The 15263-nt window shown below is 44.2% G+C and overlaps 1 protein-coding gene across 1 annotated transcript in view; it reads right to left on the bottom strand.

The window, feature by feature from the left end:
- Positions 1 to 15263, bottom strand: part of TCF20 (transcription factor 20) — a 128993-nt gene that overhangs the window by 35145 nt on the left and 78585 nt on the right. Inside the window, 2 exon segments of the mRNA XM_050325275.1 lie at positions 4264 to 5268; positions 5271 to 9890. Coding sequence (XP_050181232.1) covers positions 4264 to 5268; positions 5271 to 9854 — 5589 coding nt within the window. The 5' untranslated portion in view covers positions 9855 to 9890.

Below are 15263 nucleotides of genomic sequence, written 5' to 3'. Positions count from 1 at the left end.
CTATTTCTATACTAAAATGCTGTGTAAACAACAGCAGTAGAGTCATATCTCTAAAGAAAATATTTCAACTCACTTAATGGTATGGATACAGTTTAAATTTGGTGCATATTTACCCTCTGTGGGTACTACAGAAAGTTTGCATAAATACTGCCATAACTAAAAACTAATTTGCACAGAATGAGTTATGTACATGAATTATTCACTTCCAGGCTCATCACCCCTCATATACCACACACTACTGTCCTTCCTTACCCACTGACCAAATCTAAGGGCTAGATTCCTGTATGCTTGTGCACACATCTGTCTACAATGTCTGCTAGCAAGTAGCTACATGGTTTGCACATCTGCTCTTCCCCGACACTAACACTATTGAACTATGTGTCAGAGGCAGAAAAAAGAAAATGCACTGGCAAAGCACGGAAGAGGGAAAGAAAAAGCATATGCAGCAAGCATAACAAATCAGCTGTGTGAGCCAGAAGGCTTTCCTCAGGCAGTGGGGCAAGAGTCTTGGGCTCAAGAGAGCCTTTCCACTGCCTGGGGATGGCTTCCAGCAGGTACAGCTTTGAATATCCCGATGGCCATCTTGGTGCTGCACATAACCCTCATCTAACTGAAGGGAGGAGGATATGCTGCTTCCAGAGGAGAACCCAGCACAACAGTTTGCTACAACAAGATAAAAAAATTAGGGAAAAAATAATGTTAGCAGAAAACCTTTTCCATTATTTGTCACAGAGGTAAATGGATTACTGTTATGGATGTAATGCAGAAGAGCCCAACATTCAGCAAGGAGGCTTGTTCCTGTGTTTGTATGAGACATAATACAGAGCTTTAAACTCTGTGATGGGAGAGGGAGACAATATCAAGCTTGTCTCTGGCAAGGTGTGGGATGAGATGCAAAGGTTACAGGACAGGTTGCTAATGAGGGTGCTCTGCCAGGGACTGAAATGTGTTGGCCACACCGGATCACACCTGCAGTCTTACAGAGATGAGTCAGGGACTCCTGAGGTAACAGAAGCCAACAGGGAAACAGCAGTGAAATAGCTCAAGGGAATTAAGGGGTGTTTCTCTAGGAAGGTGAAACTTGGTGGAACAAATCCTGTGACTGGAGTGCGGATATCGATGGCTACGGGCTGTTCAGAAGAGACACGAAGGGAAGAAGTGGAGAGGTTGCCCTCTACATGAAGAGGACTGACTGTGAAGAGCTGTCTGAAGAACAGCCATGAGCATGTTGAAAGCCTGTGGATAAAAATCAGAGACTGAGGCAACAAAGGGAACCTTGTGGTCCGAGTCTACTACAGGCTACTTGGTCAAGGGGACCCTATTGACAAAGCCTTCCTGCTCCAACTGCAGGAGGCATCGTGCTTGCAGGCTCTTCCTGCTGGGGGACTTCCACCACACGGACATCTGCTGGAAAAGTGGCATGGAAGCACCTGTCAGCCTCACCTCTGTGCCTGGGAAGGTCTTGGAACAGATCCTCCTAGAAGCTATGGTAAGACACATGGATGCACACACAAGACAACGGTCTCTAACTCTGAAAGTTCAGCCTTATAACTAGGTTAAAAATGGACCTAGAGAGAACAATGGAGAACATTAAAAGGCTACATATTCTCATGCACAAAAAGTAAGAAGAGTTAGGAAGAAATAATTTTAAAATCAAATGAGATTGTGAATCTGAGTGACATGAAAATCAGAACAAGATGGTAGACAATGGATTAAAGATGATGTAGATTAAAAGCCGCATTTTAAATGGAAAGTCTGAGAACTCTCTGTGAATTAAATAACAATTTTTAAGTTTGTGCCAGAAGAACATGAATCTGGAGCAAAAACGGAAGCTCTACAAGACTCTGGAAGAAAGTGGTAGAGTTACCAAAAGCTACTCAAAAGCACGGTATTTCAGGATAAAGGGAAGGAAAGAACAAGCAAGACTTCAGTGAACCCCACAGAAAAAGCCTGAAGTAACAAACAACACCCTCAGTAAAACACAGTGGAAAGCAAGGAGGTAATCAAAAGCAGCCACAGATGGAAAACAAAGGTGGAACAACACTTCAAAAGAAGCATAGCTGATAGTGACAATGTAGTCGACAGAGAAAAGGAAAACGAAGTACTAGACCTGAACCTTAGCTGGGAAGAGATCACCGTAAACACTGATTACAATTGTAGCAGAGCACAACTGAAGCCACGGTGGAGGACAAGAGCCCTGGACAAAGCACTGAAAGAATTTTGAGATGAAAAAAGAGAAATGAAATTAAGAGGTAGTTGCAAAAGCTACTGAGAGGCCACAGGCATTTTGTACACTTCTTTTTTGAAAAAAATGAGAAACATGTCTACAAGTATTGTGAGGGAAAAGACAGGAGTTGAACAAGTGATTAAAGGGAAGAGGTAGAGAAAAAGAACACAAAGTTCAAGGAAAGCAAGGAGATGCTCTTGTATGGTGCCATAAGGGTTAAGAGGAAGAAAAAATATTCTGCTTGTGAGAAGATGATTGTAGCAGTTGGAAGAAAGTGATAAAGGGTGGGTCAAAGCATATTCAATCAGAAAGTCATGAAGATCCCATGCAGAGAAAGAAGTAGATGTCAAACAACATGCAAATCCCATATAAAAATGTGGATAACGGGTTACTATTTAACAAGTTTGATTAGAGCCTCTGAGCACAGCATGTTTCTGCTGGGCTTATGTCCTTTGCAGCTACAGGAACACAAGAAGATCTCTGGAGGGCAACTCAAGCAGTTCAAGAACCTGCAGACAAGGCATTTGCTATTGGGAAATCTAGCATCATAAATGAAAGACACATCCTAAAAACAGTAAAAAGGGAAAATCAGGCTGAAGAGATCCAAATTCAAAATACTGGTGAACTACAAGACATATGAAAGCATGGCCACATTGCAAGCAGAATCCAAATGGTGGTGGAGATTCCGAAAGAAACCTTGCAATTACCAGAGATAAGAAATTCAGCATTTGGATCAGAACAAGCATGCAGACATGGCTCGATGAAAACCAAATGAAATTAACTGACTATGTTTAATGAGAGGCTAGAAACAAGAATGCAAGCCAAATCAAGTTAGGGCAAAGAAGCATGTAATTACTGTCAAAGAACATTCAGAACAAGTCAGGAATCAAACTTAAAGAGGAAAAAGCTCATGGGGAGGAAACAAGCATGCTGTATGTAACAATATAGAGGAAAGAAGATAAAAACTGGATCGCAACACTGTTCAGAAAAGGAAGAATGTGAAGGCCATAGGAAAAAGTAGTCTCCTGTCTCTCCAATGGTCTGACCCAGGACAGAGCACAATACAAAAAAGATAACCATCAATAAAGAGATGAATGATACTGGTGATGGCAAACCAAGCCACCCAACTGTGGTTTTAAAGCATCAGCTTCTGCCTCAGGAAATCAAGAACAGTGAGTAGCTCCATCCACAACCAGGTGGTTGTGAGTAAAGTTCTTCCTTTGTGCCTGCTTTAATTTTACCTGCATCTTCTCACTCCTTGTATACTCACACTCTTGGTCAGTTATCAGTATCATTCGTGGTATAATCAATACTGAATTCATCAATCCTAAACCCACCCACATTTCACTCAACGCTTACAAAATCTGTGCAATTCTACTATATCCACCTTACTTTGTAAGGGCTGTAAATTCTCCTACAGCTGTGTAATATGTATGACAGGTACAGAGTAACTGACATTGGAAGGCACCCCTGCTGAAAGCAGAGCCAACTTTGAAGCTAGATCCAACTTCAGATGTCAAGTGCGTTGCTTAGGGCCTTGCCTAGTCAAATTTGTGCACCTCCAAAACCAGGAAATTCCACATCTCTTCTGTCATTTCTCCTCCCTCAAATCAATGTGTGACCACTGAATTTTTTTGCCTAACTGAACTGGAATTTTCTTTGCTGCAATTTGTGTCTGCTGCCACTTGTCCTTTCAGTGTATGACTCCAAGAAGAGCCCCAGAGAATATTAAATATCTATCAGGATAGAATAAGGAGTGGAAAAAAGATCACTGCAGCCACGAGAAAGCCTTTGGACATGCAGAACTCTTACTAGGTAATGAGCATCCAGCTTTTTGATGTCCAAAAGATCTGTCTGATGAGGTGCGCCAGAGATCTAAAGGAGGCCATCAAAAGGACATCACTAGAGATTTATTTAGGATAAAAAAATTATTGTTTCAGACGTAAGAGAAGAGCAAGGAAAAATGGTATTCCAAATGGTGTATATGCATTGCAAATGAAAGAAAATAATTCTATATAGCAAGGTCAGGTACTCACCATCTCTCTTGCAATCTCCACAGCTTCCTGCAGCCCATAGAGCCTGCCACAGACCAGGTAGATCCCATTGGCCCAGAGAATACAACCCTCATGGACCCAAAATTCATTGCTGTCAAGAGGTAGTTCAGGAATTTGTAACTCCAGCTCAGTGCCACCTTCTGAAGTGGGCATAGAGGGTTTTGAGTCCAAAGGAGTCTTTTCACCACCACTGCCACCGTCAGTGGTTGCTTTTTTACAAGAAGCTCCCCTTGAAAGTGACCGAGAGGCTCCGCTACAGTCCTCAGAGCGGTGCCGCCTCTTAAAGCGGGGATGAGCAGCGAGGCTTCTTTGTTCCTTCTGTTGTTGCTGTTCCTCCTCCTCTTCCGTATCTGTCTTGGAACCATTAGAAGCACTTTTGTGCCGTACCTTGACCTTGCTCTGCATTTCTGTGGCCCTCTTGGGAGGCGGGTTCTTGGGCAAGGTAGCTGCGTAATCCTGGGGGTAGAAAGGACCAAAGAGGTCACCCATGTTACGATAGCTGGCCCATTTGCCACACAGGCAGCAAACCAGGTGCCCTAAGACAGAAGACTCTGTTACTACAGGGCCTTGCAGCATGAAAGTTGAGGTGGGCAGCACTTTGCTCTCCGCATTGCTAGGAGGGGGTGTTGAAGACCTCTGTCCTTTCCGACCCCTCACCAATTTGTTCTGCTCCTCTTCCTCCGCGTTAATGATTGTGCACACAGCGCCTAATTCACACTTGTTTACCACATGAATGTAAGGGAAAAAGGACTTATTCTTGGAGTCAGTTTTATCTACAGACTGGGTAGCGTATTTAAGCTTGATCTCCGGTTCTTGAGGTTCCACAATGGGAGCAGCCCGTCTAGGCTTCCGCTTCCGTGGCTGTGCGGCAGGTTTTCGCCTCTCCCTCCTTTGCCTCTTGGGCTTTGGCTCACCAGCACTCGCCCCCTCCGCAGACTGTGCCGGTGCTGGTGGGGGCGGCGGGGGCGGGGGCAGCTGCTGCTGCTGCTGTGTTGCTGCTTCTTCTGCTTGTTCACGCTCCCGATTGGCCTCCCCTTTTTCTTTCCAGATGGGAAATATCCCTTCGGAGGGAAACCATCTGGCTTGGGTGAAATGTTTGTCACCTCTCCGTCTTTTTCCTCAGACTTTGGATTTGGTTCAGAAATAAACACACTGGAAGGGGAAATTGTCTTTGGGTCAGAAAAGGTCAGAGTTCCAGCTCCACTTACAGATCCATCAGACCTTCCCTGACCACCTGACTTCTGAGAAGGTGGTGGTGCTGCACTGGATCCTGCTCCTTCTTTACCAATACTTGCAGCTTCAGGGACCTCTTTTTTGTTTTTATCCTCCTCACTGCTTTGCCACTCTTCTGAAGATCTTGGAAGAGTTTTTTCACCAGTTGTATCCTGGCTTGCTGGCCCCACTTGATCTGACATCTCTCCTTTTCTCTTCTCAGCCTCTGGTCCATGTCCAGCCACATTTCCTCCTTCAGGTCCACTCTTAAGGGACAGGATGTCATCAAGAGTGACAGTATCTGGGCCAGTTTCAGCACTGTTGGTAGAAACACTTCTCCTGATATTGGGAGATGTAATTTTTTGAACAATAGCTTCCAGTTTTAATCCTCGCCCCTTTCTTGGGGGCAGTATTTTGGTCTTAGCCGGGCTTGTGAGGGAGACAGCAGGACAATTCCTATTATCGGGACTTGGCAGGTCCTTGAAGGAATCTCCCTTTGCAACTGACTTGCCAACATCTTGGCTTTGAGATGAATGGGCATAGGAGTTGTACGTTTTATCAGCTCCTTCTTTTGCTGAAGGCATCAGTCGCCCTTTATCTTCACTGCCACTGTTCTTCATATCATGTGGCTGTCTTTTGGTAGGGATAGGTGAGATGAAAGAACGGACTCTCCTCCTCATAATTAATGGATTTTGAGGAGACTGGTCTTCCTGGCCAGGGAGCCTGAGCATAGCATTGCTAGGCTTGGGCAAATCTGCAGATTCCTCTCGTCGATGCCCATCGCTTTCTTGAGGGCAAAATCTTTTTTGGTTGGCTGCTCCGAGCGGGCCGCTGCTTTTGGCAGGAGAAGTTTGCCGAGAGAGGTCCCAACCAGATTCGTGATGCTGCAACTTCTGGTTGCCGTGTTTCAGTTCGGCACATTTGCTCTGAGTACCATCACTCCCCATAACACAGCGCCCAGCTTCCTGGCTTCCGGTGTCATGGTAGGAGCTACCTTGAAGGTACATCATTCCATCCTTGTCATTTTTTAAAGGACTCCTTACTCGTTCCAGAAACTGCTGTTGTCTTGGGCTCTTCCTTGCCCCTTCCTGCCTGTGCTGAGCTGCAGCAATCACACCCTGAGCAGTGCTGCTTGCCCAATCTTTGTATTCTTCTTGCTGTTGCTGGTATAACTGTCTCTTGTAATGATACTGGGAATTCAAACTCTGGTTGGGGTCACCAAAAGCGTGAGGCCTAGCATTTGTGTGATATGCTGAAGCCAGAGATGGGCCTTCTGAATTCTGAGGGTAAACAGAATGCAAGGAACCCCGGCTAACTCTTTCAGACAGCGTCATGTGTGGGTTCATGTGATGCAGATCTGTCCCTGGGCCTCTGCTTCTGCCTGGTGACATTTTCAGCTTATCAGCAAGATCCTGATATTGAGAGGGTGATTTACCCCTTCCAGTTCTGCCAGGTGCTCGTCTCATCTGTGTCGATCTGCTGTCCTGCTGGGGAATGTAATCCGGAGCAGCATCGGAGACTGCAGCTCCAGGGTTGGCGTTGCCTCGGAAAGATTCATGCTTGATGCCAGCAGGATGACAGTGGTCTCCCATTTTTTTATTATTGAGACCAGCAGAGCTCTTTGACTGTTCAAAATCTTCTTCCTTTATTTGCCCACTGTGAGCTTTCATCTTTGTTTCCATGGATACTAAACCACCAGGGAGTATTACTGACTGGCTCAAGCCAGGGGCAAGACGTTCACTCCTTCCGCTTCTGGCCTCGGGACCCATGTGCCCCATGGGGTGAGGGCCAGGATCTCTTACAAGTTGCCTTAATGGAGATATGTCACAGATCACTGATCTCCTCTCTGAGAGTGCCCCCCCTTCATGGGCAGAAGACTGAGACTCCACATCAAACTTTCTAGCAATAGGATAATCAGCTAAATTTATCTGCTTCATGTCTGGAGCTGCACTGCCAGACTTCCTGTCCCAGGGACCCCAGTGAGGGCCCTCCAGGAGAGACCCCATGCTTTTGTTTAAGAGGCCTCTATTGGTCAATTCATTGGTTTGACTAATTAAAACATTGGGCCTCATGGCTCCCTCCAAACTCCCAGCCATCCCGGAATGCTCCTGTGTGTTCCTAGAATACCTTCTGTCTGGATGATGGTGGTACCCCTGTAAAACCTCCTGTAGGAGGCTAGGAAACTTCTCATTCCGGCCTTTGCGCTCACTGTGCCCTGGAAAATCCCCCTTTTCCTGACCAGAAGGATACTGTGGAAAGCCACCGATATTTCTCTGTATACCAGCTGCTATATTATCCTTGTAGCTGTACCTTAAACTGCCAGGAGACTTGGAAGATTCTGTTCTTGCAGGAAAATTTGGCCCAACAACTGCATGACCAGGCTGGCTGTTCCCCTCCCCATTATGGTTAGTGTTATCTCCACTTTTGCTCCCTTTACTTCCCCCTTGAGTTTCTGGCTGCGTCCCTGCATGCCCGGTTTCTTTTGTTCCACTAGCACTAGCTGGTGCCTGAGTGGCTGTGGAAGCATCATCTTGTGCAGGTTTATCTTGTCCACCTGACTTTTCTACTCTTCCTGTCATGGCTTCCCGGGAGACAATCACCCCAACTGCCTTTTCGTTCACTTTTGGGGCATTTTCCACAGCCACCACAGCTTCCTTCCCATCAGGGGAGGCCACATCTTCCCTAGCTGCAGGGCTGCTGCTGAGTTTTGATGGCTCATTCTGAGAGCCTTGTGCTGGTGAGGAGTTGGGTCTCTCTAAATTACCCCCTTTGTAAGTGGTGTCTGAGCTGGTGCTCTGGCCACTCAGCTGTCTCACCCTTTCCCCGTGATCCTCTGAACTACTAGAACAGCCACCGTCAAGGGACTCTGCCATGGGAGACTTGAGTTGCTCCTCTGCCTGGGAGGAGCCTTCTGAGTTGGTGCAGCTGTCGGCCTTCTTCGAAGAGGATGATCTTTTGGAACTTTTTTTCTGAGGTGCCAAGGCATCTGAGAGCAACATGTGCTGGACTGTGTTGGGCAGATTGGCCACTTGAGAACTCAGAGCACTCAGGCTGCTCAGCCCTGGATCTGTGAGCCTTTTTTCCTGCAGTCCTTCCAGCCCAAACCCCTTGAATCCACTTGCATGAGCGTTGGGGCTTGGCATCATAGATGGTGTAGGACTAAGCTGAGGCATCATCTGCAGGATTCTGTTTCTAGAACCCATGGACATGTTGCCTTGCCCACACTGGAGATTTTCTCCACCTGGCATGAGTGGAGAAGGAGTAGAGCTGCAGCTTGGAGACTGAACTACAGATGCAGCAGGAGATGGATTAGAGATTGGACTGAAGTTTTGGTGGAACTGCATCGGTGACCTTACAGGAACTTCAGTCTGGCTGTACTGTCCTACTTGGCTTTGAAGAGAGAGCTTGGTGGCAGTGTTTGAATACTGCATTACGTGCTGAGGTGGGTGCTGTTGCTGCTGCCCCTGCTGCCCACTTTGGGGCAGCTTAGACTGCTCAAAGCTTTTCATCGGCTGAGTCTGAAAGCTGTAGTTTGACTGGGTCCCATAGGCCTGTGCATTGGAGCCCACAGCGTGGCCTTCGTACTGCGACCCAGAATTCACGTTGTAGCTTCCGTCATAATTCTGTCCCGACTGGCCAAAACGCTGTGGGGAGGGGAAAGAGGAGGAGGAGGATGACGAAGGTGGTTGATAGTGTTGGCTGAACTGACCCACTCGTAACTGGTAGCCAGAAGCAGAGGAAGGCAAGGTGGATGGACGCTGCATTGGCTGCAAGTGTGAGGTGCTAGAAGCAGACTGGCTGGAAGCCTGGGGTAAAGGCTGATGAGATTGATAGATCTGCTGTCTCAGCTGCTGCACCTGCTGCTGCTGGCTAGAAGCCTGCTGCTGATACTGGGCACTCCCTGGAGAAAAAGGACCAGTATAATCCTGTTGGTAGTGGGATACACCCCCAAGGGTTGAATGCTGTGTTTGAAACTGGCCCACATGTCCCTCACTCCCATACTGACTCCCAAAGCTACTCCCTTGAGGGGGCCCATAGCTCTGTACTGGTCCAGAAGGCCTGCGCTGAGGTGGCTGCTGCCCTCCTGACACCACTGCATCTTTGTTGGCAGCCATATAGTAAAACTCTCCTGCTTCTTTTCTGAAACCTTGGTAGCTCTGATGGCCAGAGCTCTCACCAGGCATCGCTGTAGAGGCTCCTGCTGCTCCACGACGTCCACTACCAGCGCCCCCTCCAAAGCTCTGGAACATCTGGGCCTGCTGGCGAGGGCTGAACTCTTCCAGTCGGGATGAACCGTGCACTTCCTGCGGGTAGCTCTGCTGGTTTCCGTGATAACTACTTTGCTCCCGAAAGGACTGCATGCTGTTCAGCAGCAGAGCAGCAGCTCAAAAGCCCTCCTGAATGGGGAAAAGAAGAGAGAGGAAAAAAAAAAGGTTTAAGATCTACATTCCCCAGTCACACCAGTACCCCTGCTCAATTTCACGGTTTAACAGTAATTAAAATTTAGTATTTGCCTCCTACTTTCTGCTACGTCAATGTTCAACCCCTCTTCTTGCAATCTGCCAACCTTCTAGGTAGTGCAAGTAAGAGGAATCACTAATTTTCAAAAAAATATAGGCCAGTAGCCTGTTACCAGCTGGAGTGCATTTTCAGCATTAATTAGTATTTCCCTAAAGTCATTTACTAACTGGGTGTGTTTGTGTGCCCCTGAAGAGAGAAACTTCCAACAAATTTGCAAAGCAAAGGAGAACAATCCTTACCCTCCAGCTATTCACTATGGCTAAAACTGGAAGTAATCAAATACTTCACTACCATGTTTAAAGATGCAACAAGAACCCTGCAACACTCTCAAATGACACTTGGATTTCCCATAGGAATGATATCCAAGGCCTATGTTTCATGCTGGGAAAGATCTCTATTAGCAAACACTCAAGACACAATTGACCAAAGCTCAAACCAAGGTACCCCGATGAAAGGAGCTACAGGAACCTGTGAAAGTACTGGCACCAGCATACTCAGTGCTCAGTTCCCAAGTACTCCAGTGACGCTCCTAGGTGAAAACCAACACAGCAAGAGAACACATTGCATTTCCCACCCCATCTGCTTTGCTTTAAAAGATAAAAAGTTGGAACAAGTCCACCCTGTCTGAGTAAAACAGTCTACAACTTCATCCCTTAGGACTTTCACATTACCTTGAATGAAACTTTACTGAAAACATTTGTCAGTCAGAATACATATTTTTGAATACCACGTATGATCATCTATGTTTACATTATCAACTCGTAAGTAAAAGCACTTCAGGAAGGCTCTCTCTCAGTCTATTATGCCATGTGTGGAATCATGATTCACCCTCAAGGACCAGACCACAGCTGCAAAATTCTTTGGGGACCCTGGCTAGTCCCTCTATAAAAGCCTGACACATCACAGATGTGTTAAGAAAAGTATGGTAATGAATAACTATACACATGTATGCTGCCATTAATAAATAAGCAAACAAACAAATAAATAAATGAAATTAATTAGCATATTACAAAAGCATTTCATTTCTGAAACACCTTGTGGTTTTCTCTTCCGGAAAACAAAATGGATAAAGCCACCTTGAGAGACTCCTTCCTTTAAATTAATCTTAGGACAATGCTCACACTTTTTCAGGAAACAGAACCCTGACTCCTCAGATTGGACACTTCCTGAACACTTGCCTGCATTATGTTTTCTCATTTAGCCATGTTTTGGGCTTGCCACAGTCAGCTGAACCAATGAGAATTAAAGTCTAGCTTTGCACATAAGTTTTCTTCAAGTACATCACCAGTCACAAGAACACAGGCATACAAATGAGGTGCAGGCAATGTCTGGCATCATGCTCTATTCCCATCTGCTTCTCAAGGTTATTTTTTTTTTATTCACATATATGTTACCTATAAAAGGCTCTAACTCTACCGCTAGGGTCTTTCATCTGGGTTTCTACTATATGTGCATGCAGGCTATAGAACACACAGGCACAAAACCACCCCACTGCACTGCATGTCTCTGCAGCCCCTCTCTTCTAACTCAAAGGCATTTCTTGTGTTGCAGCCTCAGTTCATGCAGCTTGATGTACATAATAATATTATGAGAATCAAAAGAGAACTGTCAGATTGTTAATACTTCAAATTCTGTCTCTCTCCTTCTAGGAAGTCAACTTTACTGCTGTTTAATCTTGTATTTTAAGTGCCATATTGTAAGAGAGAGATAGATCTGCTGTTCTGCTGAACTTCCACTTTTTTAGCATTTTAAAGACTATATACATCACATGAATAACACTTCTGTGAATGCTACACTGTGTCAATCTGTCCAGTTTGGGCTTATTATGGATAAACCCCTCCTTTTTCTGAATCATTCCTTTTGATGTTTCATCAGTTTGAAGCTCCAGCCTATTGGGATAGGACTAAAATTGGGATACCTAAGATACCTAAAGCAAGCTTCTTTCTTCCTTTTTGTATGACTTGCTGTTGAGGTGAAAAATGAGGGGGGAAGAAAAGGAAGAAAAGAAAAACTACATAGAAATAGAAGAAAGTTATCAAGCTAAAGGCAAGAGAACATCAACTGTAACTGGCAGATGTCAGAAAGCAGCTTCTCTAGATAAGCAGTTCCGAGCTCTGCAATCAGCAACGTTCATGTGCTGTGGAGGCTGCGTGCACGCCCTTGGCTGTCATGTGCTTTGCACCCACTATTCATGAAAGCAACGTTGCCATCCTCTCACAGGCTCAGTCTCCCACATAATCTAAGACTCAGTTTTAAATATGACTTTAATAAAGCTTACTTTGCATAGTCTGAACAAGATCTCATGAACACTCTTTTGCATTACATCATACAAGAATTTTAATCACTGATGATATTCATTCTTCTATAACACTACTAACAGGCTCGAAAACTTATGTTAGTTTGGAAACGTAGCAGCTAATGATGCTAGAAAACATTCTTAAGACTTCCTTCTTAAAAAAGAATAATTTTAATTATATAATGAACAGAAACAGCACAACATGCTGTAAAATACCTTAGGAACAAAGACACGGTAATGGTCAACCTAAGACACAAATTCTTATCCTGCAGTATCTCATGTAGTCATGTAACATTTATTTAGTCCAGAAGTTATATATATGCTAACTCAAAAGAGAGAGAATATATTTTTCTCCCTTTTTTTTTTTTTTCAGTCTTGGAATTTACCCTGACAAACAAATACAAAGTTTTCATCAATACAACACTTGCTTGGAACATCTCACAAGGAGCTTAACTTGAATAACATAACCAGCAGAATAGCTGTCAAAAAGAAAAGAGAAAATGCATTTCATTAATAACAGGAGTAAAAAAAGACAGGAGATGCTTCAATCCATGACATCATTGACAACTTAAGACATATAGCACATTTCCTGTCATTAATGTACTATAAATACAGGACTATTACAATTACTATTGCAATAATCTTTCTTAATAGTAACAGCCCTGTAAAGTGCTTAGACCTAAGTGCTATGTTCGCAGCAAAACCATGAAGATAATCCTACAGGCAAGCCTTGTTAATAAAATACATTCAGACAAATGAGGCCTTCCAAATCTACCCAGATCCACAGGAAAAAAAAAAATATTTGATTAACTTTTTACTGGAAGCCTTTAAAGAAAATATTTTCAGCTGGTACATAGTGCTCCATATTCAGGAAGGATATATCAGCTGCTGACTAGAGACTGCAATACAATCATATAAAAACTCCATATACACATGGAGTGTGGTACACATCCACAGTCCCAACCCCAACAGAAGGGACAAAATCCTACCTCCAAAAAAACGCTCTATTAACAGCCACAAATTACACACTTTTACAGTACTTTCCAACACACACAACATCCAAAGCCTTCCTCATTTATTCAAAGGGAAGGTAAGATTCTGGCACAGCTTTCACTACTCCAGTGTCACACCTACACTCTCTCTACACGTGCATCCAGCTCTCTCAGTAAAGCTGCATGATTCTGAAGTATTTATAGCCTGTAGCTGTAGAGCCATCTAAGCATATCCATCTAGAGACTACAGACTACATTCACTAGGCTAAGCAGTTTCACTCTGCTCCAACACATTTGTTTCTTCCCCAATAGCCTAGTAATCAAAATTTGCCTTCAACCTGGCAGGAACAAAAGAAGCATATTACAAAAGCTTGTGTGGCTGATAAAGAAACAGCCTCACTTACAGAATCACTGCACATAAGTCTCAAATAGAGAGAAGCAATAGGTCCTTTTATCCGTAACTCAGATTTATTTGTGAAACTTCTGAAGTTATTTCAGATAGTCTTTCAACTCACCTTTTCCACGTGAACCTAACTTTAAGCACATCTACAATGCAGATTTTGTTTCTTAATCATTTGAAATAGCCTTATAGAACTTTCTTAACAAAGGAGTTCCTCAAAACATGGAGCTACTGCATTGTGACCCCTCTGTGAGCAAGATTATCAAATATTCGTCAACAGCATGTAAACATCTTTCAGCAGTTCCTCCATGAATATCAGACTGCCCCCAACTCCTGCTGATTAACAGAATTCATCAGTAATCCCACTCCAAGATTACTGTGTGAAATGATCTCCTGCAACATACTGTGCTACACTTTTTTTAAAGATACACAAATCACAGTCCTGATTATCAAAGACTGGACAAATACAGGACAGCTGCCCACATCTTCCTATTTAACACTCATGCCAACATGGCAGTGCATCACTACAGACAGCTCACAACAAGTGAGCTAAAAACCAAAATACTGTGGGGACACGCCTAATTCTTAACAATAAGCCTATAAAGGAACAAATGAAACCGCCACCAGCTCATTCTCTAGGACATAAGTGAGGTCTTTCCGCTTCGTTAAATTTTCTTTAGATTTGGGTTGACTACTGCGATCCATCTGTGCAGAGAAGTCTCAGGCAGCAGTCAAATGCAATACATCTTCAGTGATCTGTCAAAAGCCTCTCACTTCCTAGCATGCCTATCGGGGAAGATAATGCAGTTACAAGCAGGTGACAAACGGTAAGACAGTGTTTTCCATAGTCAAAAATGTACATGAACAAGTTGGGAGGTTATAGAGTGTCCAGGGTTCTGATTAAAATAGACTTCCTTGCTAAATCCTGTGCAAATAACAGATGTACATAAATCTGCAACCGTTTCTAGTCACAACTCATACAAAATGCAAAAATTACCATTTTGGTCCTTCCCCATTGTATCTTCTTGAACTAGCAGAGAACACACACACGTAACCAAAAAAAACCCCACCAAACCAGAACCTGAGCATGAACAATTTAGGGGTGTATTTCGTGAGTAAAGAATGCCCACGTTCTGAATTAAGCCAGAAATACAGGAATGCAGGATTTGTACGTACTGAGTACCATTTCCATTGTCAAGGCCAAGCTGTTAACCCTCATTTCTGCAGGTACACAATTATTACTTGCACACCTGAGCAATGGCTGGGAATAGACTGACCTTGTTTCAGTTTTGGAGGAACATTACTCTGCCTGCTGCCTTTAACACAAGGCAAATCAGCCACAAATGCCACAAGTAGATGGGTTTAAGGATCAAACCTATGACTGCAATTACCAAAGTATGAGATCTAACTTATTTCTTCTACATTGGATACCTTTTTAAAGGGGAAACTACTTAAAACTGGTTTTCAACATTAGGTGTGAAATGGAAGTAAACGAAGACAGTAAGCACTTCAAAAGGACACCAGTTTCTCCAAGCAGTATTACTCACGGCTCACCTCTCTC

Source organism: Myiozetetes cayanensis, unplaced genomic scaffold (assembly GCF_022539395.1).
Source record: "Myiozetetes cayanensis isolate MyiCay16 unplaced genomic scaffold, myiCay2020 scf3, whole genome shotgun sequence".
NCBI classification, from domain to species: Eukaryota; Metazoa; Chordata; class Aves; order Passeriformes; family Tyrannidae; genus Myiozetetes; species Myiozetetes cayanensis.
This window is presented reverse-complemented; position numbering and strand designations above follow the sequence as displayed.